Here is a 22,098-nt window from a genome sequence, read left to right as displayed (position 1 = left end):
AGTGATGCATAAAAGTTTGATTTAAAAAAAATCTTAATGGTTATAAAAATACTTATAATCATTAAAATAATTTATAAAAACAATAAAAACCATTCGTTCAAAAGTATTGAATGATATTAATGATACGACGTAGTTCCGGAAACTTCCTAATTCTCTGTTTACCCGTCTGACTTTAAGGTAAAAAACATTGAAATAATACTGAAAAATATTCTTTCAAAACTCAGAGACCTCAGGGCAAAACCAAAATTATGAGCATATGTAAACTATTATATATGTTAACCCTTTAAAATGTCATGTTGATCCTGCTTGATTCTCTAAATCTTATTTTACGGGTCACTCTGTAATTTTTTGATTCACTCAAATGAACCAGTTCATGGGAGTCAATTGTTCATGAATCATGTGTCTGTTTGTAAGGCAGTTTTGTTTTGTTATATTGCAATACACTGTATTTTATTACATCGCAGTACAGAACATTCGCAGCTCAGGTAAAATATTACATCTTTAAATGCTAAAAAGAGTAGTATAGCTTAAGATTTTAAGATTCACTGTATAGTGCATAGTGTATGCTCATTTTTTTCAGCTGTTTTCTCATTTCATTCATTTTTCCCATAGGGATTTTGTAAAATAGCCCTTGGTACAGATTTATAAGCCACGAACCAAGACCAGAATCACAACATAACAAACCTTGATTTGAAGCAAAACAATAAATAAAACAAAAACACGAAAGTACTAATGAGGGAAAGTACTAAAATCCCAAGATGCATTGTGAAATGCCCAATATATTTAAAGTTGTTGGTTAAATATATAAAACTATTTGTTTCTAATTACTTCTTGTAATAGAAAATGTGAACTTTTATAAAAATGTTTTGTGAACATAGAGATAGCATAAAAATTTAATTACGTCATTAGCATTGATTAAATGGAGTGGTCAGAGCTAACAATCTATTTTTCTCACTCCAACTCTAATTGGTGACATTTTCCATACAGCATCATGGGAAATGGAGTTTTCTGCTAATTTTTTACTATTAAAAAATTAAGGGAATGAATGGAAACAGACAGGTTTAAGAAATGCATATACAATCCATTAACAACCTCAGAGCTTACCACAGGTTTGTCATGTATTACTAAAAACAATTTCCTAAGAGAACACTAAGGGATCTATTTTAACAATCTAGGCGTAAGTGGAAAAATTGAATTCTTCACTAGCGAGAAAACAGTAAAATAGCATGAGGATAAAGAACGAGCATCCTCCATTTGGCCTCTTTACTTCCTTTTTAGTTTACTCCTACTCTTTACTCCTTTTCGTTCGTGGATAAGGAAACAGTGTTGTACGCACTCTCTACACACTGAAGATGTCCATTAGCCTACATATATAATTTTGTTTGTTAAGTGCAAGGATTTGTTTTAAAACTATTTCTAAATTCAGTTCTAATTTCCAGCAAATGAATAAATGAACAATAATAACGAATCGTGGTCAAAAAACAAGTTATATCCAAACACACGTCCTATTCTTATTCCCCCATGGTGATGCATATGTCTACAAAACCCATCAAGTGGACAAATCTAAGCTTGTTTTTATTAAAACAAACAGAAATATGCATATAATAAATATTACTAAAAATAACATTATACAAATGCAAATTGTCATGAATAAACTGAAAAAGCCCCCCGACATGAAGAAGGCATGAAGGCAGTGGTTTTTATATTTATGTTGAAAATAATAATTAAAAAAAAATTTTAATGCTTTAATTTTTTTATGTGTAAAGATATTTGTGTATTGCTGTACATCCTGTGTATATTAAGCAATGTGTACGGGTTTGGACCTGCATGGGTGCATAACTAAAACGCTTAGCCCCGGACTTTAGATATGCTTTCAGTTGGTCAATGACAGTCTATTTTAGTTGCGCTGGTCTGAAAATAGCTACAAATCGCACCAATCACGTCTTTCACCTTATTGGGCCAGGCCTATGATAGGGCCCTATGTATTAATCTAATATTTTTGTTGATTGTTACTTAAAGAGAGGTAATTCTATACAACACATGCATATGAAAAATAGCTCTTGAATGATGGAGTGCACTCTGACTTGTAAGAGTCAAATAAACCTTGGTAGATTTTTATTCATGTGAGTTTTAAGTAATCAATTATTCATGATGAGACTTTTTTTATGCAGATACACCCACACAAAGCCAGAAGAATAGCGCGTGCTCTGTGTGTCATTGTTTTTGTAGTGCAGCTCTTTATAGTTCACATAAATGTCACAGGAAATATGAAAGGTGGACACCTCTGTGACAAACAGCTGATACAGTGATACTCAATGCACACAAACAGCTTCTGCTCTGTCCTAACTGTTCTGCATTCAACAGGTTTCAACTCTAGACACTTAAAGATCAGCTCAGAAGACAGAACACAGGCTGCAGTAGCATGGGATCAGAGTCGTGAGTAGTGCTCTTTAATGCACTGTATTAATGCTCTTGTATTGCAGCAACGCCAATAATACAGAAACCAGCACAGGTAGCCAGTTCACTGTTCAATAAGAGATGGAGGTTAGGTTGGTTTGCATGGTCAGATGAGATTCAAATGACGAATGATGCACTGTAAAAAAAAATGCAGGGTTCCACACAATTCATTCATGTTGTCCCAACACAAATCAATTAAGTTAACAGATTTAACAAATTTATTTGGATTAAACATAAACAAATGTTGTCCCAATGAAAAGTTGTTTTAAGTCAGCTCATTTTAAATAAGTATTAACAAGCAAAAAAAAAAAAAAAAAAAAAGGATTTCAAAACAAAAACTGCAAAGTTAAAGGGTTAAACTGATTTCGTCACAAATATTCATATTCAGGTATATATATAATATATATATATATATATATATATATATATATATATATATATATATATATATATATATATATATATATATATATATATATATATATATATATAATATATAATTTTTATATATATGTAAAATTCCATTAATTTAACTTCAGTTCAGACTAAAATAAGTTTCAATGTTTTTACTTGCTACAATTTCTTTTGTTGTTTTTGTTGTCGACAAATTCTTAAAACAAGATAACTTATAAATGAGGTGAAACTGAATAAAGAATGAATTTTCAGAGATTTTTGTGCAATGAATCTCCTAGATTTATTCCAAAAATCCTAAATATCGTCGCCACTAGCTTGCATGGTTTGGGATTGGTAGAGCTACACATCAATGGATTTGCTCTTCAGTGTTTGGACTCCCAGTAGTGATTATTAAATCACACTAAACTGAGCTAAACTGTACTGAACTGAACTGAACTTAAACCCTAAAAAGTGAACTACACTTTTATGTGAAGCTGCTTTGACACAATCTACATTGTAAAAGCGTTATACAAATAAAGTTGAATTGAATTAAATTGAAATATGTTCCTTTATTTGATCTATTTTTAAAAACTTTTTCAAATTCTATTTACATTTTTAAAAAATGGAAAGTGTGCCCAATACTGACCCTATTTCATCAAAATAAACACAAGTCAAAAAAGGTCAGTGCACATGTTAGCTTTTATTTCTTTTGATTACAAGTTAATAGGTGTAAGCGGGTGAAATAAGCTAAACGTAAGCCTGGCATTTGTATTTTCATTTTAACTTAAAACTCAAATTATGTGATACTTTTAATTCAGTAGATATATTATCATCATGTAAATTACATTGATCAAACTGATAAACACCGCAGAGGATATTATTATTATGTTCTATAAAACATGCAAAGCTGTTTTTTTCTCCACATATTCCCATCGTTAAATGATTCGGCAGTGATTATATGCAAATGCATAAAAAATTAATGTTTAAGCGTGTTGAATTCAAGCAAATATTTCTTCTTGTGTGCGAAGCAGGATCGTTTTTCCATTTTCGTCCATCTGCAAAAGAAGATTTTTACAGTAAATACAAAAAAGTAAATATTGGGACTTAAATACTGGAGTTAAATATATGAGCAATTTCATACGAGTAGCAGTGCGATATGACTGTATGACAATGTCCCACCAATGATGATATACAGTCAGATCGCACTGCTACGAGCGTGATATTGCGTTTATACAACAGTTTGACGACATATTCATGTATATAAAAAATAAAATCAAACACGGAGAGTCTCAAAATAGTTTTGTATAAGGGAATACTTTCTTCCACCATTCATTCACATCTGCAGCTGACGTCACAACAGCAGAAACCATTGCTACTTCACACACGACACTTTAGAGCTTGTATTTAAACAGTTTTATAGTGTAATGCCTAAAGTTATGACAAAACAGGTGATTTTACTAACATTTTAAGATTATAAGGCTGAACAGAATGAAGCCACCAGTCTACAGATATTTCCCAGTATTTCTCTGTTGCAATCAGAATATCACAATTATTGTGGATGGACAACATCAACCGTCTTTGCTCTGCTCAATGACAGGCTTATGGATGCCGATGCTTTGTATCTCAGAAATTATAATTTTTTAAATAGGCACTATCCTTATAAATAAACTGCTTAGTTGCAATCTAAAAAACAGCATACTTGCCTAAAAAGCCTCAAAAGTACACTATGTTGTCCAACAGCTGCTATATTTATGAAACTGTTGTGAGTTTATTGATCTACTGTCACTCTATGTGGAGTAATACAGAGGAGGCTGTACAAGTTCTGATACAGCAGGATATTACATGGCTATCAGCCAATCAGATTCAAGAACCAAACAGAACTGTTGTATAAATTGATGTATATAATGATTTACAGTAAAAAAAAATTACAATAGCTAAAAATATTATTTTTTTCAGCCCTAAACTTTGTGGATTATTTAATTAAAAACTGGCAGAACAACTTGGGGAAGCATATCTAACTGAAATTTACTAGCATTTGCCTTAATCTCATTAATTTAAAAAAAATTAAATAAATAACTAAACAAGCTTTATTTATATAGTAATGTACAAACAAATCACCTGCCAATTGGCGAATAACACTGTCATACAATGTTCATCATGAACTTTTACTAAGATTTTACTAAGCTCCATTTTTACAACCCAGTCTTTGTGATTTGATTATTTTACCAAACCACATCACATTCTCAGATATAGTTAGAATGATATGTTACTTTCCAATTGGTTGAGCAACAGTGTCATACAAACCCAAAAGGTTGATTTTTAAAACTATCACACACCAATTTCTATTTGCATATAATTACAATGCAATATTTGGTATTTGATAATTGCAGTAAGCCATAGCAAATTCACATGTAAGTTTAAAATATGACTTTTTAAAAAATTCTTTGCAATTTCTTTTCAAAATTTAAAATAATTGTAAGACTTTGACTTTTGTAGAGCCTCTAAAAGTGTCTTCTACAGGGCTCCATACCAAAAATCCAGTATAACCCACATTGTACTTCACAAATATCTATGTTTGTTTGTATGTAACTCACCAAGCCCATTTTGACAAGTATCTCGCCGTTGGCATGTGGAAGCTGGGGTTTGAGAGTAGGTGAGTATGAAGAGAGACGCCTGTCCCATTCAGTGGGCCCGAAATCATCTTTGACCTCCATGAAGACACGCTTAAGTTCAGTAACGCTAGCATGGTGCTTCATTATCATCTCCTGAGACACATCAAGGTCCTATAGAGAGCATTTATTAGTTTGACTGACTTAACATCATTTGTTACCATTAAACTAGACAAGCCATTATAAACCAAAATGTAGATTTGTGTTTTTTGTTTTGTTCGAGGAACTTCTGATAATGTGTGTTCATAAGAATTCTAACCCTTGTGTATTGTTCAAACTGACAATCCTTTCGTTATGTTTGTGACTTTATTATAACAGCAATTTTTGATTGAAAAGCCTTGACACAATATAATCATGCATTCTTTATTGTTGGTGGTTTTCCCTGTTATGAACAGGTAAAATCTGTCATTTTTACCGTTGATCATTTGTTGGCACCATTAACCCTTTAGACAGGGTGCAAGTTATACAATGGCGATCAAGGTGGTCAACTTTTTTTTTCAATAGATCAAATTTATTTATTTAAATGACATCAAGTTGATTAAAAAGACGTATTTAAGTTTTCGGTTCAAGTCGATATTTAATGTATTCTGTCATACAGTAAACTCTGATTATTTCAGAGGTTAGTGTAGCTCAAGCTATGCGTCTAAATTTACTTTACTTTTAGGCTATATGTAAATATAAACACCTATTTTAGAAGAAAAGTGTCTTGTGACCATTTACGATATCCATCACTGCTCTAGAGCTGCTGGTTGACTGTTGAATGATTCTTGCAAAGACTGATTGGCGCAATTATGCATGAACCCCTATAATGGTATGAACCATTATAGGAGTGGTCAAATGTATATTTGTATTAAATAATATTGTAATTATTAATATTATTATTTAGGATACAGATCAGGGAAAACTATCTGTCACAATTAAAGAGGAGACCTCCCATCTTGTTTTGACATTCTTCAGAGGGGATTAATCGTTAATTGGGGGAGGTCAATCCCCCGCAAAGTCCCCTGTAATTCGCACTCTGCCTTTAGATGGCCTGGGAAAAAAGTTTTTGGCTTTTACATAGAGTTCTGTCAAAACAGCCAATTGTAGAGTGTACATAATTATACTTACTATGTTCTGAGAGCTAAGGTGCTTATTTTTTGCACTCTAAACTAATGATCAACAGTAAAAGTGACAAATTTTTAACCGAGGTTTATTCTGAAAACGTACCCCTACATACATTTCTGGAGAGTGCCAAATATGTCCCCGGAGGTACATTTTATTATTTTTTTTGCAGTTTTTGTTTTCACAAATCCACAAGAGGCCACTGGGTATGCTTTTTCAGATCTCAAATTTCACTCGCAAGTGCCATTTGCACCTGCTGTTCTCACATAAGTCCACTAGAGGCCACTGTCAACTGACTGACTGACTGACTGACTGACCAATTGACTGACCCACCCTCCTCCTTCCCTTAACTGAACCAACAGTTATTTTTTTCAATTTTCACAATGTTTTCAGATTTTACCACATTCTTACCCTGTTATATACTTGTTTATTTTATTTTTTGGCTTCTGTTTTAGTTTCACCTGCTTTCTGTAACTGTTCTTCGATGGATTTGAAACCCGTTGTCGTGGTGAACTCCTCTCTGCGTCTCAAGTTCACCAACGTACATTGCAAGCTAACTGGACAAACTGGTAACAGTAGGAAAGCCATCCATATGCAGATAAGTGGCCAGCTGATAAGCATAAAAAGGAACGACATCATACCGCCATGTAGCGTTTGTTTTAAAGATGAAATGCAACCATACATACTTCTGGCTACATAATTCCATCTCCAAAAAATGTATATAGGGCTACGTTCTCAGGGCGTGCCTGTGTTGCAAATTTGACCTGTTTCCAACAGGTAAAACCATCAACAATAAAGATCGCAAAATCATACTGTGTCATGGCTTTGCAATCAAAAATTACTTATATAATAGAAGTCAATGGGGCAAAAACAGCAACCAGCATAACTAAAAGATAGTCAATTTGCCCAGAGTGTATTGAGTTTTGGATAAATTCCAAAGCATTTTCCCAAAATATGTGTCAAAATAAGATTTGCAACCAAAAATCATTCCATTTGATGAAACGGGAAGAGTTGTGGCCAAATTAAGCCTCAAAATCACCCCAGAGTGGATGAAAACGTCTCGGACAGCACACAAGGGTTAAGAGTCATACACTTCCTGACAAAAGTCTTGTTTCCTATCGATGTTTTAGGAACTAAAAATAAAACCTTGACTTTTAGTTAATCATTTGGCATCAGAAGTGGCTTATATAAAAGGCAAAGGCCTCTAGATTACGCTTATTATACCAAAATAAAATATGATCATGCCTTGATTTTTAATTATTTCATTAGGACAGTAAGGTCTGACTTTACATTTCCCCACCCAAAATATAAGTTCAGAAAAAAGTGTATCTGTTTGATTGGTCTTGTAGGATTATCATTAAACTTGAAAATCCCCCCAAAATACAAAAGTTCAGACATTTCACAAACCTCCAGCATCAGAATACTGTGACGAACATAAATGCTCTCTCCTTCAGTTTTCTTCGTCCATGTCTGTGAATAAGAAATAAAAATAAGATTATGTTTTAATATGCATAAGAAAGGAGAAATATGACAGAAATGGATGAGTAGCTCACCCTCCTCATGAGCGATGACTCGGTCTCAGCCTGTGGAGAAAGAGAAACATGATTTTAGTATATTGAAACATGAATATTTTCACATGTTGTTTTTGTGGGTACGTGATTCTAACCTCAGACTCCACTGTGATGTCCAGTATGTCTTTCGTCCTCTCCTTATAAGTTTTTGTAATGGACGCAGATTGTGCGGTTGGAGTAGAAGTCAGCGGTTGGTCGACAGGGATCTGTGGGCGGAGTTTAGGCAGAGATACTGGGGAAATAACTGGTGTTGATGGCGCACTTGGAACTACAGAAAGAGAATAGACATGTTACAGGAGAATACATTTGTAAAGTACATAATTTTTTTTACAAATTATTATCGAGGATTTCTAATCTCCCATAATACGTACTGTAATCTTTGAGGGTAATGCCCATTAGCATATACCAGTCATCCTCCACTTCTGTCTGCAGCTGCACTGCTCTTTCCTCTGACACGGCTGCTCTTTTCAGTCTTTCCTCTGCCTTGATCTGAATTCTCTTCTCTTCTTCTCGTCTCCACATCTCTTCCTCTCGTCTCCTCCTCTCTTTTTCCAGCAACCTTCTTTCTTCCTCCAGTTTCCTCCTCTCTTCTTCCAATATCCACTTCCTTTCCTCTACTCTTCCCTTCTGTTCCTCAGCCATCCTTTCCACTTTCAGGACATCTGCCACAACTTTAAAAATAGAAAATGGAGGCTTTTAACTAAACATTTATATAATAAACTCCAATAGGTCTGGCATGCATGATACAAAAGGGGAAATTTTTCGATTTTAGTACATAATTGTTTGCGCCTTAAAAAAAAAAAGTTCCTGGGATTTGCCAATAATATGTGCTTTGAGTTTAATTGTATTCGTGTTTTCCCAGTAGGCCAAGGTCATGGGACGTTACATTTTGTTTGAAAATAAAAATTGGGTTGACATCAGAACCCAACATCAGGCCGACATCAATGTCCAATGTCGGACAGTCGTTGCATTTTGGTTACTTTCCAACGCAACCTAAAAACAAAATATCAACATCAAAGCCTGGTTTATACTCGACGTGTCCGCTTGTTCGATTGAGTGCGCGCAGCGAATGTGACGTCATCGCAGAGTTTGCGGATGTTCGCTTTGAGTGCGGGCAACATGATTTCGGCTGGCGGTGTGCACTTAATTTTTTGAGACTCGAGTCAACAGTGCACGCAGTGCCGCGTTTAATTTGAATTGAATATGAAACACTCTAAAGAGATTTTGTCTGAAACAGTACGACTGATCATAGAGATAACCAGATGATCAATAATTCTTGGCTAGAAATAGCAAAAGATGTGGGAAAGGAGAAAGTTTTTGTTAAAAGGTTTGGAAAAACCTGAGGGGTAAGTTTTTAAAAACAAAAGAGGTCATGGCAAAAGTGAATAAATAAAAAATATATTTGTAGAGCAAGTCATGTTCTGTTATTATTAATATTTTATTAAACATTAATAGGTAAAACTGTCCGAGATATGAACAAAAGCAAGTGATGCATAAAAAGTTTGATTTAACAAATCTTCAATTGTTATTAAAACCCTTATCATCATTAAAATAATTTATAAAAACAATAAAAATAATTAGCTTAAAAATACTGAAAAATATTAATGATATGACGTAGGTTGGGAAACTTTTCCTAACTTTCCTAAAAGCCTCGTCCGTTTCGTGAGGCGCCAGGCGAAAGTATAAATCCAGCTTGATGATGTTACAGCTTGACGTTGTGTGGACGTTACTAATATGACGTCTATCAGACATTGGATTTTGGTTGCCATACCTGACGAATAAATGTCAGTATTTGACATCAATATGACGTTGGTTTAAGATGTAGGCTTGACATTCGTTTTTGGTCACTTTCCAATCAAACCTAAAATCAACCAAATATCAACATTGTTATTGGACGTCAAAATAACTTTGTCCTAAAATACTGGAGACCTTAATCTAACATAATATTAATGTCTTATGACATTGTGTCTCTGCTGGGTTATTTTAGAAATTACTGCTATAGTGTCTTCAATATTGTAAAAAGAAATATTATCAGTTAGATTTTTTTCAACAGGTCAATATGAAATGATCCATGTTTTGAGAACACACACATGCATTAAATTGATCAAAAAGTGAGAAAAGTTGAGGTGATCGAAAGAGAAAAATGTATTTCCATTTCCACATGGACGCAGACATATCTTGAAATGATACACAAAATGTTAGAATTTTTACAAGGAAAAGAACACATTTGCTGCTGTGTGGATGTAGCCTAAATGTGAACGCACCGGTTTCTTTAGGTAAAACATCAAAAAGAATGAACCAGTCGTCTTCGATCTGTGGCTGTGAGTGTGTTGCCACCGTAATGGATGGTTGAGCTCTTCTAGCTTCCAGCTCCTGTTTTGGCTTCTCTGGTTTTCTCAGTCTCCTCTCCTCCTCCTCTTCTCTTCCTCTCATCTGCTGCTGTCTCACTCTTCTGTCCTCCTGTTCTTTTATCCTGCGCTCTTCAGATACCACTGAAACTATAAATCACACATATTAGTAGGTAGTGGTGGAAAGAGTACTGAAAAATCATACTCAAGTAATGGTACCATTGATATGCAAAAGATCTAGAGCAACTAGAGTAAATGTAAATGTATCCGTTATAAATACATTAAAAGTCAGAATTATTAGCCGCCCCTGAATTATTAGCTTCTCTGTTTATTTGTCACCCAATTTCTGTTTAACGGAGAGAAGATTTCTTCAACACATTTCTTAATAACATAATAGTTTTAATAACTCATTTCTAATAAGTGATTTATTTTGTCCTAGTTAATAGTGTGCCATTTGGGACGCAGCATTTATCTTCGTTATTACTGGTTATAACATCTCTAAACTGAAAGAATACCAGAAGTGAATAGAGAATAAAACAGACAGCTGTCTTAACCTGAAGGGACACTTCTCTTCTGATAGGATGTTTGATCCAGAAGCTCAAACCAGTCATTATCAACCTCTCGAACCTCAACAGGAATCATCTGGGGAAGAACTTCAGCAGCTTTTCTGCGCTCATCAATGCTCACTCTCCTTTCTTCAGCGATCAGCCTTTTCTCTCTAAACTGCTCCTCCACCACACGCTGAACTCTTTGGTCTTTTGATTCACGAAGCTCAAATTCTCTGCTTCTGATATCTGAAAGAACAACAGAATATGTTGATTTGTCCACACTTTTGGGACTGTTATGCATCATGGGAAAATTTTGAAATAGTTTACATGATATTTCCCCAATTTTTATGATTTTCCTACTTCTGTTGAATACAAAACAAGATATTCTGAAGAATGTTGGGAAAAAAGCAGCCACTGACATGTATATGGGAACAAAGAACAAAAATATTATGGAAGTCAATGTTTTTTCCCCAACATTTTTCAAGATATCTTCTTTTGTCCTCAACAAAATAAAGTAACTGAAAAACAGGTTTGGAAGTGGGGAATAAGTAAATTATGACATTTTGTGTGTTTTAACTACCTCTTTAATTTATTAAAAAAATATTAATCTAATTTATAAAATTAGTCTTTTTGTAATATTAGTCTGAACTTTTGAATTGCGTTCTGGGATGTGGAGTTGCCTTTGTCTTTTGAAACAAAATTTATTTAAGTACTCAAAATAAAATTGAATATCACTTTGTTAAATGTTTCAAAATCAACCAAAAACAGCAATTAATCACCAAAAAACAGTCATTTTTATTACTAATTATTATTATCATTGCTATATATTTGAAATAGTGTTAAACATAGCAAAAATACACTTTCTGTTTTATTTCTAATATTATGATTTTTCATTATCTTCTCACCCTCATCTTGTTACTAAAAGGTGATTTTTCTTATTTTAGCAAAAATCACTAAAAGTTTCAATCATTATTATTGATGATGTTAGACTGTTTGTTTCTCCTTATCTAGAGGTTCACATAATCTTTGATCTGGCCTGTATCTTCACAAATGTTTGTTGTTGCTTTTATTATGTCTTTGAACATGATTTTTTACTACTATTGCTATACAACTGTGACAGTGTTTAAATTCATGTGTGATGCTTTACCTGATGGAAAACTCTCCTTCTCATAAGGCACTTTGTCAAAAAGCTGAAACCAGTCATCATCAATGTCTCTGGGCTCCACTGGAAACTGTGGGATTTGTGTTACGCTGATTCTCTTCGTCACTGTTATCTGTTCTCTAGTGCTCACCGTCATCACCTTAATCACTCGCTCCTCTTTTCTCACTCTGCTCTCAATCTGTTGCTCTCTGCTCTCCACAAACACAGCTGGACCTTGCACTGAAAAACAAACACAATTTTTGATGAACATTTTATTTTTTGGTTCATATGTGCACATATCACATATAAAGTTCAATATTCTTTCCATATATGTGCCAACTGAGAACATCCCAGACACACATACTTGCTTCCTCATTATCATGGTGTGAGACGTTAACATGTAACTTGTGTCAGATAGATCAGGGGATCAGATATTGGGCAATGTTAGGCCGTACTCACACTATGTACAGTTGCCTCGAACCGGGCCAAAGCACACTTTTCCCCCCTCTCGTCTCCCCCGACGGCCCGCACTCACACCACAATCAGGGCTGGGCACGCTTACGTCATCGATGCTGCGCTGTTCAGTAGAGAAGCGCTCTCGCTCAGCACAGTGGAGATTTCTCTATGTTATATCTTTTCAGTCGTTTGATATGCAGTGACATGCAGTCAAATATTTCGCCAAACAGTCCTTAGGAATGCGGTGACACAAGCGCTCAAACAATCATAAAGCCCTCGTGCTGCAGGAATGAGGAGGTTTGCTGAAGGTGCGCAGCTGCCGCGCTCAGGCCCACCTCTTCCAACCGGGCCAGGGCCGGCCAAGTGAACAGTGCTTGAGCCCGATTCAGCGCACTCACACTTCTCAAATGATCCGGGAAACGGGCCTTGGCACGGTACGGATGGCATAGTGTGAGTAGGCCCTTAGTGACTGGTTTATCAATAAATCATCTGCACTAACAACAATCTCCACAGCACTCTGTTCTTCACCTCATTTAATCACTTAAGGCTCTATTTTAACAAAAATAGAAGTGCATTTTGATCTAAAGAGCATGACCCAGATGCACGTACAGCATGTTTGAATCCACTTTTGCTATTTTAAGAATAGGAAAAACAGTCTGCGAGCCCAGCATATGATCCAAGTGGGCTGTCCTTATTTTCTTATTGGGTTATGGGTGTGTTTTGGGCATAATGTCCATTAAACCAGTCAGAATCTCATCTACCATTCCATTCAAAAGTGAGTTGTGGTTGCGCCATGACACATTTCTTATTTACATTGTAGACTTATGTTGGAAAAATGTATTAAAATGCTTTACACAACAACAATTCCGATACAATTAAGTATTAAAAACCACCTTAAATAAATGAGTTTTGAATCTTGTTTTGAATAATGTAATAAAGAAAAATGTTTCTGATGGCAGGTGGTAGTGAGTTACAAAGCCGGGCAGTAGAGAGGCTGAATGCTTTACTGCCCATAGACGAGCAGAGGGAACAGACAAGTGCAAGGAGGAAGAAGATTGCAGGGTGCGAGAGGGAGTGGCAGACAAATATGGAGGGGCAAGATTGTGGATGGCTTTGAATGTTAACAGCAAAATTTTTAAATCCATTCTAAATTGAACCGGTAACCAGTGAAGCTGCTGCAGGACAGGGGTGATGTGATGAGAAAAAGGGGTTCTGGTGATGATAAGGGTAGCTTAGTTCTGGACCAACTGAAGCTTACAAAGGGATTTAAGAGTGAGACCAAAGAGAAGCAAGTTGCAGTAATCTAAACGAGATGTGACAAAGCTATGGACAAGAACAGCAGTGGTGTGAGGGGTAAGAGAAGGGCAGAGTCGGTTAATATTACGTAGGTGGAAGTAAGCAGACCGGGTGATGTTATTGATGTGAGAATCAAAAGATAAGGTACTATCAAGGGTGACACCCAGGCTCTTAACCTGTTTAGAGGGGTTAATTAAACGGTCTTCAATAGAGAGAAAAAAGCTGTCAGTTTTGGAGAGTGTTGATTTGGTACCAACAAGCAAAACCTCAGTTTTTTCAAATATAATTTGAAGAAGTTGAGAGAGAGCCAAGATTTGATTTCTGGAAAGCAGACTGTAAGGGACAAAGGTGAAAAATTAAAAGAGGGTTTGCCAGAAAGGTAGATGTGGGTGTCATCAGCGTAGCAGTGGAACTGTATTAAATTTATGTAAATTATGTTATATTCACGGAGAATATTACCAAGAGGAAGGAGACAAATGATTAAAAGCACAGGCCCCAAGACTGAGCGCCGGGGCACACCCGAAGAAACTGTAAAATGTTGAGAAGTGAATGATTTGAGTTGAATGAACTGAGTAAGGCCAGAGAGATAAGATTTGAACCAGTTAAGTGGGATGTTAGTGATGCCAAGAGAAGATTGTGTATAGATGAGGGTGCCGTGTCAAACATCGCACTTAGGTCGAGAGGCATAAGAATATGTATTGGTCTATTAGCTGCCATAAGAAGATCATATAGGTGACTTTTATAAGGGCAGTTTCCGTGCTGTGGAGTGGGTGGAAACCAGACTGGAACTGTTTGTACAGGTTGTTCTGAGATAAATGGGTTCTGCTCAACATCATCATGATATCAATGATTATTTTTTTAACCCAGTGGCAAAATGTTTTGAGCAAAACTCAGGTGAAGGTCATTTTCATTTTTATTTTTATTATCATTATTATTATTCCTATTTGTGGTGTAAGGCATGTGTGATGCTTTACCTGATGGAAAACTCTCCTCCTCATAAGGCACTTTGTCAAAAAGCTGAAACCAGTCATCATCAATGTCTCTGGGCTCCACTGGAAACTGTGGGATTTGTGTGACGCTGATTCTCTTCGTCTCTGGTACTGTTATCTGTTCTCTAGTGCCCACTGTCATCACCTCAATCACTCGCTCCTCTTTTCTCACTCTGCTCTGAATCTCCTGCTCTCTGCTCTCCACAAACACCTCAACAGCTGGACCTTGCACTGAAAAATAAACACAAGACATTAAAAATATTTAGATTTGTGTTGATGTGCTTAGAAATGAATAGTGAAATATGATAAAGCCTTTGACTAAAATGCTCAGTTTGCATAGACAATTTTTTTTATCTTTGTTTATTGCCAATGTTTTTGCAATAATAGACTTGCAATGAAAAGAGGAATTCTTCATGTATGGTTAAAAATGTGGGTTCTGAAGACAACCCAAGTCTTTTAGATTTGAAGGATTATTAAATAGTGACATAAGGATGAGTAAATAATGACAGAATTTTAGTCCCAAGCCCCTCTGTAAATTAACAGGGTAACACTAATCAAATAAGGCTCAGAACTAGTGTTCAAGGATGCCTGCTACATTCTTGTATAATCATAGAGCAAGATCTTGATCTGGGCACTGGGCATCTGGGTCTGACTTACAGTATGACTCCACAGTTATAAGGTTAGTTTAGGAATGTTGACTGTCCATACACCATTGAACAGCTAGAAGCTTAGGTTGTTTGATGATGTGACCATGAAATGGAAAGTGGGCATTGGTTTCATGATGAACACAATTGTTTGGCAAACCTTATAAGCAGTTTTTCAATCGGGTAACTGTCTGAAGTCTTCTAATTTTATACTGGGGTGTGCCGGGGGCATCATATTTCTCCCTGCTTTTTAACCCAATCATTAGCACAATTTTGAATGGTGCTTGTGATGAAAGGAGAGGAGTCCAATCTTCTAAAAACAAACTGACATCAACCTGATGTTTACTTATGGTAGTACCATCTTAGCCAATTGCAAAGCCAAAGCCACTGATACCTTCAATGACATCACTTATTTAACCCTGCAGTATCGCCTTAAGATCAGTTCAGATCACACCAAAGTACTGACAATGGCTGGCCTGAAAATATGTTTACTATATGCAGATCAAACCCAACAAAGAAGATTGAGATTATTACAGAATAGACGGCTCAGCTATCTTTATAAAAAAAAACACACACTCATGGCATTAATAATTCATTAAATATAAATATCATACTTTTATCTACTCAGCCAAATTATATTATTATGCACTGTATATTAACCCAGCAAAAAATCTTACTGAAATAGACATTGCCCATGTTAGTCTGTCTGTTTCTCTTTATCCCAAGGTTCACATAATCATCAATCCGACTTGTATCCGTACAGATGGTTATTGTTTTTATTATGTCCTGAATTATTATTTATTTTTACTATTGCTATACCCCCGTGATAGTGTTTAAATGCGTGTGTGATGCTTTACCTGATGGAAAACTCTCCTCCTCATAAAGCACTTTGTCAAAAAGCTGAAACCAGTCGTCATCAATGTCTCTGGACTCCACTGGAAACTGTGGGATTTGTGTGACGCTGATTCTCTTAGTCTCTGGTACTGTTATCTGTTCTCTAGTGCTCACCGTCGTCACCTCAATCACTCGCTCCTCTTTTCTCACTCTGCTCTGAATCTCCTGCTCTCTGCTCTCCACAAACACCTCAACAGCCGAACCTCGCACTGTAAACAAACACAAAGCCTTAAGTATATTTTAATTTGTCTTTTTATGGTATGGTACACTGTTAACCCTTACTGTAGATTATGCAGTAAATAACTGTAAAATAGCCAGTGTTTAGCTGTAATGAAAAGAAACAGTATTTTACTGTAAAAGGAGCAGGATTTGTGTGAAATTCTGTAGTGCAAAGAATAAATTACAGTAATTTACTCTATGTACCATTACAGATTTTTACTGTGATAATGAATGGTAAATTACTGTTCAACCATTACTGCCCCATCTACTCTGATGCTTTATGTTGCTATTTTATATTTATTTTATCTCTGTGTTTTCTTTGGTTCCTTTTGTGTTCTTAACATTGAGTATCAGGAGTCAACCAATGCCACAGAGCTTATTAAAAGGTAAGTGTAAGATATGGACAAAATGCATTTATAGGCAAAAATATTCACACAGAGCAAAGAAATTGTCACAATAATTTTTATAACTTTGTTTAGTTTTTCTATAATTAATCTAATTTAATTGCCTAGTTTGACCTATAGTTAAGATTTTAAATTGCACTTTCAACTGAATATTAGTATTTTGCTAAATAACTAGTAAAAATGTGTTATTTAAAAAAAAAAATATATATATATATATATCTTAAACAACACGCACATACATTTTTGCAGAGACTTAATGAATTTGTCTGGAAAACTGGCAAGTAAAAGTGCCATTAACAGTATAAAGGCTTTCCTAAATAAATGTATAAATCATGATATTTGTTGTGTTTTTTAATATTACTACAGATTTGGAACGACATGAGAATCAGATTATTTATTTTTATTTTTTTCTATAGATGAAGTTTATATTATAGTATATTTTTATTGTTTTTATTAAACGATATGTGCATAACTGTGATAAATGTAGGCAGTTGCTTTGAAAATATGCCATGTACCAGGGGTGTCAAACTCCTGAAGGCCACAGCCTAGTAGAATTTAGTTCTAGCCCTGCTTCAACACACTACCTTTAGATTTAGTTTGATCAGGTGTGTTTAGTTAGTATAACTGCACTGTTACTCTGTAGATTGTGCAGTAAATAACTGTAAAAAACAATGATTTAGGCATCACCACACACTCCCACAGGCTGTCCGTCTTATTCTAAACACAAAGGTGTTAGAAAGAGTTTTCAGAAAATACTGGCCCTTTAAGAGAGCCAGGTGTTTGATTTGTTTACTGCTGAGTGTGCTCTATTCTCTGTCTATCAATTCAGATGTTGAGTCTGATATGTTTAAGACTTTAAATAAGAATCTAAAATGAGTAAGTAAAATGTGTTCAAATGTTTTTGAGGGTTTATAAAATAAGGCTGTGTTTTAAGTTATATTTTTGTTATCTTAAACTGTGTACTTGAAAGCTACATTGTTAGCTAGTTAGCCTCTCCTCATATAACTTCTTACATTACTTTTGTTTAAGTATTTATTGGATATTGCATACTGCCATAATGTACAGATGCTAACAGTTGTATGTATCTTTCTGGCAACTAAGCCAAAATTAAATTCCTTCATCTCTGTAAGGTAACATGTGCACATCATCACAGGGAATCACAAAAATATGATACACATAGCCATCCACACACAAAAGCTCCACTGTCCGGTCCCAGGTTGTGAGTTTGTTGCTAAGTATTTTTCAGAGCAATGTTTCCACCTATGAATTTATATTAGAAACAATAAAAAAGTTTGTTGTCATGAGATAATTATAACAATAAAAGATTGCATTCTTTGGTTTTTCGGTGTTGCCAACTTTATTTTTGTATTCTATAATTATTTTAAACTTTTTGAGATTTGACAGAGCTTTTAATTATTTAAAACTTTAAAATTTAAAAGAATTATTTTGTGTTTTTTGCTGTTCAGTTTTTTTTTTTTTTTTGCATAGTCAGCATTGAGGAGAGAGTAACACATTTCACTGCAGCACTTTGTGTGGGTGTGTGTTTATTGGATATGTGATTGTGATAAATGTTGGCAGTTGCTTTCAAAGTATGCTATATACCAGGGGTGCTTAATCCTGTTCCTGGAGATCTACCTTCCTGCGGATTTCAGTTGCTATCCATATCAAACACACCTAAACCAATTAATTAGGACCTGAACACCACGTGATAATTACAGGCAGGTGTGTTTGATATGGGTAGCAACTGAAATCTGCAGGAACGTAGATCTCCAGGAACAGGATTGAGCACCCCTGCTATATACCATGGGGGTCAAACTCCAAGTTCCTGGAGAACTGCAGCGCAGCAGAGTTTAGTTCCCACCCTGCTTCAACATTACCTGTAGATTTCTAACAAGCCTTAATTAGTTTGATCAGGTGTGTTTAATTAGAGTTACAGCTTAAAGTCCCGGTCACACTGCACTTTTCTCCCTATAGACTTCCATTCATACGCATGTGAGTACTGCAGACCTGGAATGCATGCTCATGCAACAAATTTTACAGTTTGCAGCATTGGAAAGTTCAAGCTTGGAGATCTCTGACCTGCGAAATCACATCATGTGATTGCTTGAGACCAATCAAAGATCAAAACATGACCTGTCTGAACAGAAATTATGGACCAGTTGTTTGCTTTTTCAATCTCTAAATATTTTGTTTAATCCCACTCCTTTTCGCAGAGCCATATGACAGAATTTTGCATGCTTAAACGTTAGTTTGACTGCAGCCTTGCTGTGCAGACCTGTGGCTCTCAGTAATATGTATGATGATATTTATATCTGCTGATTTCTTAATTTTGTTATACATTTTCTGTTTTATATTTGTTTGCTGCCAAAACAATAAAATAAATTTGTCAGAATTTACAACTTAATTAATTTAAAGAATTAATAACAGGTAAGAATACTAATTAATTTTAGTAACACCTTGACATACTATTGTGTATGCAGTATAATGCTGTGAGTTTTAACACTACAGTACAGTAATTAACTGTACACAGTTTCCAGTTAGTTACCACTACTGCTCTATTACAGTAATTAACTGGCAACACTGTTGCCAGCTACTCACTGCAATGGTTCGGTTTCAGTAAACAACAGGCAACACTGTTGCCAGCCACTCACTGTAATGGTTCAGTTTCAGTAATTAACTGGCAACACTGTTGCCAGTTACTTACTGTAACCAAACTTTTACAGTGAGTAGCTGGCAACAGTGTTGCCAGTGTTCTACTGTAAAAAAAGCCTGGTAAGGTCTAACAGTGTATGTAACAAAAAAAGCATTGTTTACATCCAATCATTTTATTCAGAAGACTGAATTAAACTGTTCACTTCATATGACTTCATTTTTAGATAACTTTCTGAACATTTGGATGAGACTTTTAATGGACATGAACAGAAAAATCTTTCAAATTTTATACAAATTTTCAAAGGATTTGGAACAACATGGGGGTTCGTAAATTAAACAATTTTATTTCTGTGTTAAAATAACAATTTAAAGTTATTTTAGAGGGAATTTAAAAAAAAAAAATGACATTGTAGCGATCTGACTGGGTAGGGGTGCCTATTTAAATATATATATATATATATATATATATATATATATATATATATATATATATATATATATATATATATATATATATATATATAAATAAAAAATGTATATATTGTATTAAAGCATTTAATATTTTGGTTAAATGCCAATGTATTCAGTGTTTCATGCTTAAATTATAGCAAGGAACATTACATTTCTGACTCATGCTGAAAGTGTGCAAGAAATCAATATTTACAATGTTTATTTTGCTAGCTCAAATTATTATTCTTAAGGTGAATCATAATTTATGCAAGTTAATCCACTGAAAACAATTTGTTTTGATAACCTTGAATTAAAGTATGAGAGAAAATTTCTCAAAGATATCTGGCCTTGGGGCCTTGAAGAAACTCATTTATAGTGTTTAAGATACACTGGAAATACAAGTGCTGCAATAATGTGCAGTACATATTCCTAGACATCTAATAAACAAAAAATATGTCATTTTAAAACATCAGAAAGCCTATACTAGTTGTACAAGTCAAGTCCCTATAAGATGTTTTATTCATTTTTGTTATACACTTGAAACAATGGTTAAAAATGTAAGCAAATGCAAATTTAATTTCTGCTTTATATCTCACAATTTTTACACTGACAATTTTTACACTGATAATGATTAATTCTAAATAAAACTAATTATTTTATTATAAACTCACCATCATCACCACCACCATCATCATCATCATCATCTTCATTACTACAAAGCATTTTTTACACACTATTTTATTTTAGCAAAATTCAGTAACAAAATAACTACACACTATGAGTCATTTACTAAGCATTAACATCTAGTGAATTCATTATTTGTTAGACATTAACTCTACGTTTTTAAACGTTAGTAAGCAGTTATAACTGCTGCTACAAATGCTGTATTTTTTCTTGACTTACAACTATATTTATCATAAGGTTAATAATAGTACTTTCACAATTTGTTAGTAATTTATTTTTCATTACTAAATAAAGTAATGCATTATTTACAAGCCATTTTTATTCAAGAGTAGTTGGTGGTTTTTATGATAATTCAGAACAAGTTAGTAAATGATTAATAAACTATTGAAACCAACATTTATATATCTTATTCCGGCATATAGTAATGGTTACTATGTATGTAATAAATGCTTTATTAACTAAACTTCATGCAGTTTTGTGACCTAATCCAAAGTTAGGACTCATTCATTCATTCATTTTCTTTTCGGCTTAGTCCCTTTATTAATTCGGGGTCGCCACAGCGGAAAGAACTGCCAACTTATCCAGCATGTTTTTACACAGCGGATGCCCTTCCAGCCGCAATCCATCTCTGGGAAACATCCACACACACACACACATTCACATTCGTACACTTCGGACAATTTAACCTACCCAATCCACCTGTACCGCATGTCTTTGGACTGTGGGGGAAACCAGAGTACCCGGAGGAAACCCACGCGAAGGCATGGAGAACATGCAAACTCCACACAGAAACGCCAACTGACCCAGCAGAGGCTCGAACCAGTGACCTTCTTGCTGTAAGGCGACAGCAATACCTACTGCACCTCTGCGTCACCAGTAAGGACTATTTATGCTCCGTAAATCCTTTATAAATTACAATTAAAGGCTCAGTATCAATTGAACAATATTCATTCGCAATCTTATCAAAAATTCAAATTACTGTAAAGTTCAAACTTTGCTGAATGACAAGAGTGTCAAAATATGACATAAAATTGGATAAAACAACAACAATATAACAATTTAACAATATAATAAGATGCAATGTTTAAATGTACAGTAATTTTATTTTACACAAGGTTACAAAGATTTTTTTTAAATTTGAAGTACAGTTTCATTTGTGTATCTTCAAATGATTGGGAA

The 22,098-nt window shown here is 34.7% G+C and overlaps 1 protein-coding gene across 4 annotated transcripts in view; it reads right to left on the bottom strand.

Annotated features, from left to right (window-relative positions):
• Positions 1-3,530: 3,530 nt before the first annotated feature.
• The window catches only part of epb41b (erythrocyte membrane protein band 4.1b), a 40,986-nt gene continuing 22,418 nt past the window's right edge, over positions 3,531-22,098 (bottom strand). For 2 of the 4 annotated variants that reach the window (XM_068213894.2, XM_073924633.1), the window contains exons 18-28: positions 16,474-16,719; positions 14,958-15,203; positions 12,238-12,471; positions 11,097-11,336; positions 10,459-10,692; positions 8,566-8,865; positions 8,290-8,462; positions 8,177-8,206; positions 8,031-8,093; positions 5,445-5,633; positions 3,531-3,905 (exon numbers count right to left, since the gene is read on the bottom strand). In XM_068213894.2, coding sequence (XP_068069995.1) covers positions 3,849-3,905; positions 5,445-5,633; positions 8,031-8,093; positions 8,177-8,206; positions 8,290-8,462; positions 8,566-8,865; positions 10,459-10,692; positions 11,097-11,336; positions 12,238-12,471; positions 14,958-15,203; positions 16,474-16,719 — 2,012 coding nt within the window. In that variant the 3' untranslated portion in view covers positions 3,531-3,848. The remainder of the gene's footprint in view (positions 3,906-5,444; positions 5,634-8,030; positions 8,094-8,176; positions 8,207-8,289; positions 8,463-8,565; positions 8,866-10,458; positions 10,693-11,096; positions 11,337-12,237; positions 12,472-14,957; positions 15,204-16,473; positions 16,720-22,098) is intronic. The other 2 variants (NM_175084.3, XM_073924634.1) reach the window with 2 other exon arrangements.

The sequence above is a fragment of the Danio rerio genome, chromosome 16 (assembly GCF_049306965.1).
Source record: "Danio rerio strain Tuebingen ecotype United States chromosome 16, GRCz12tu, whole genome shotgun sequence".
In the NCBI taxonomy this organism is placed as follows: Eukaryota; Metazoa; Chordata; class Actinopteri; order Cypriniformes; family Danionidae; genus Danio; species Danio rerio.
Note: the sequence above shows the minus strand (reverse complement) of the source record. Positions and strands in the feature narration are given on the sequence as shown.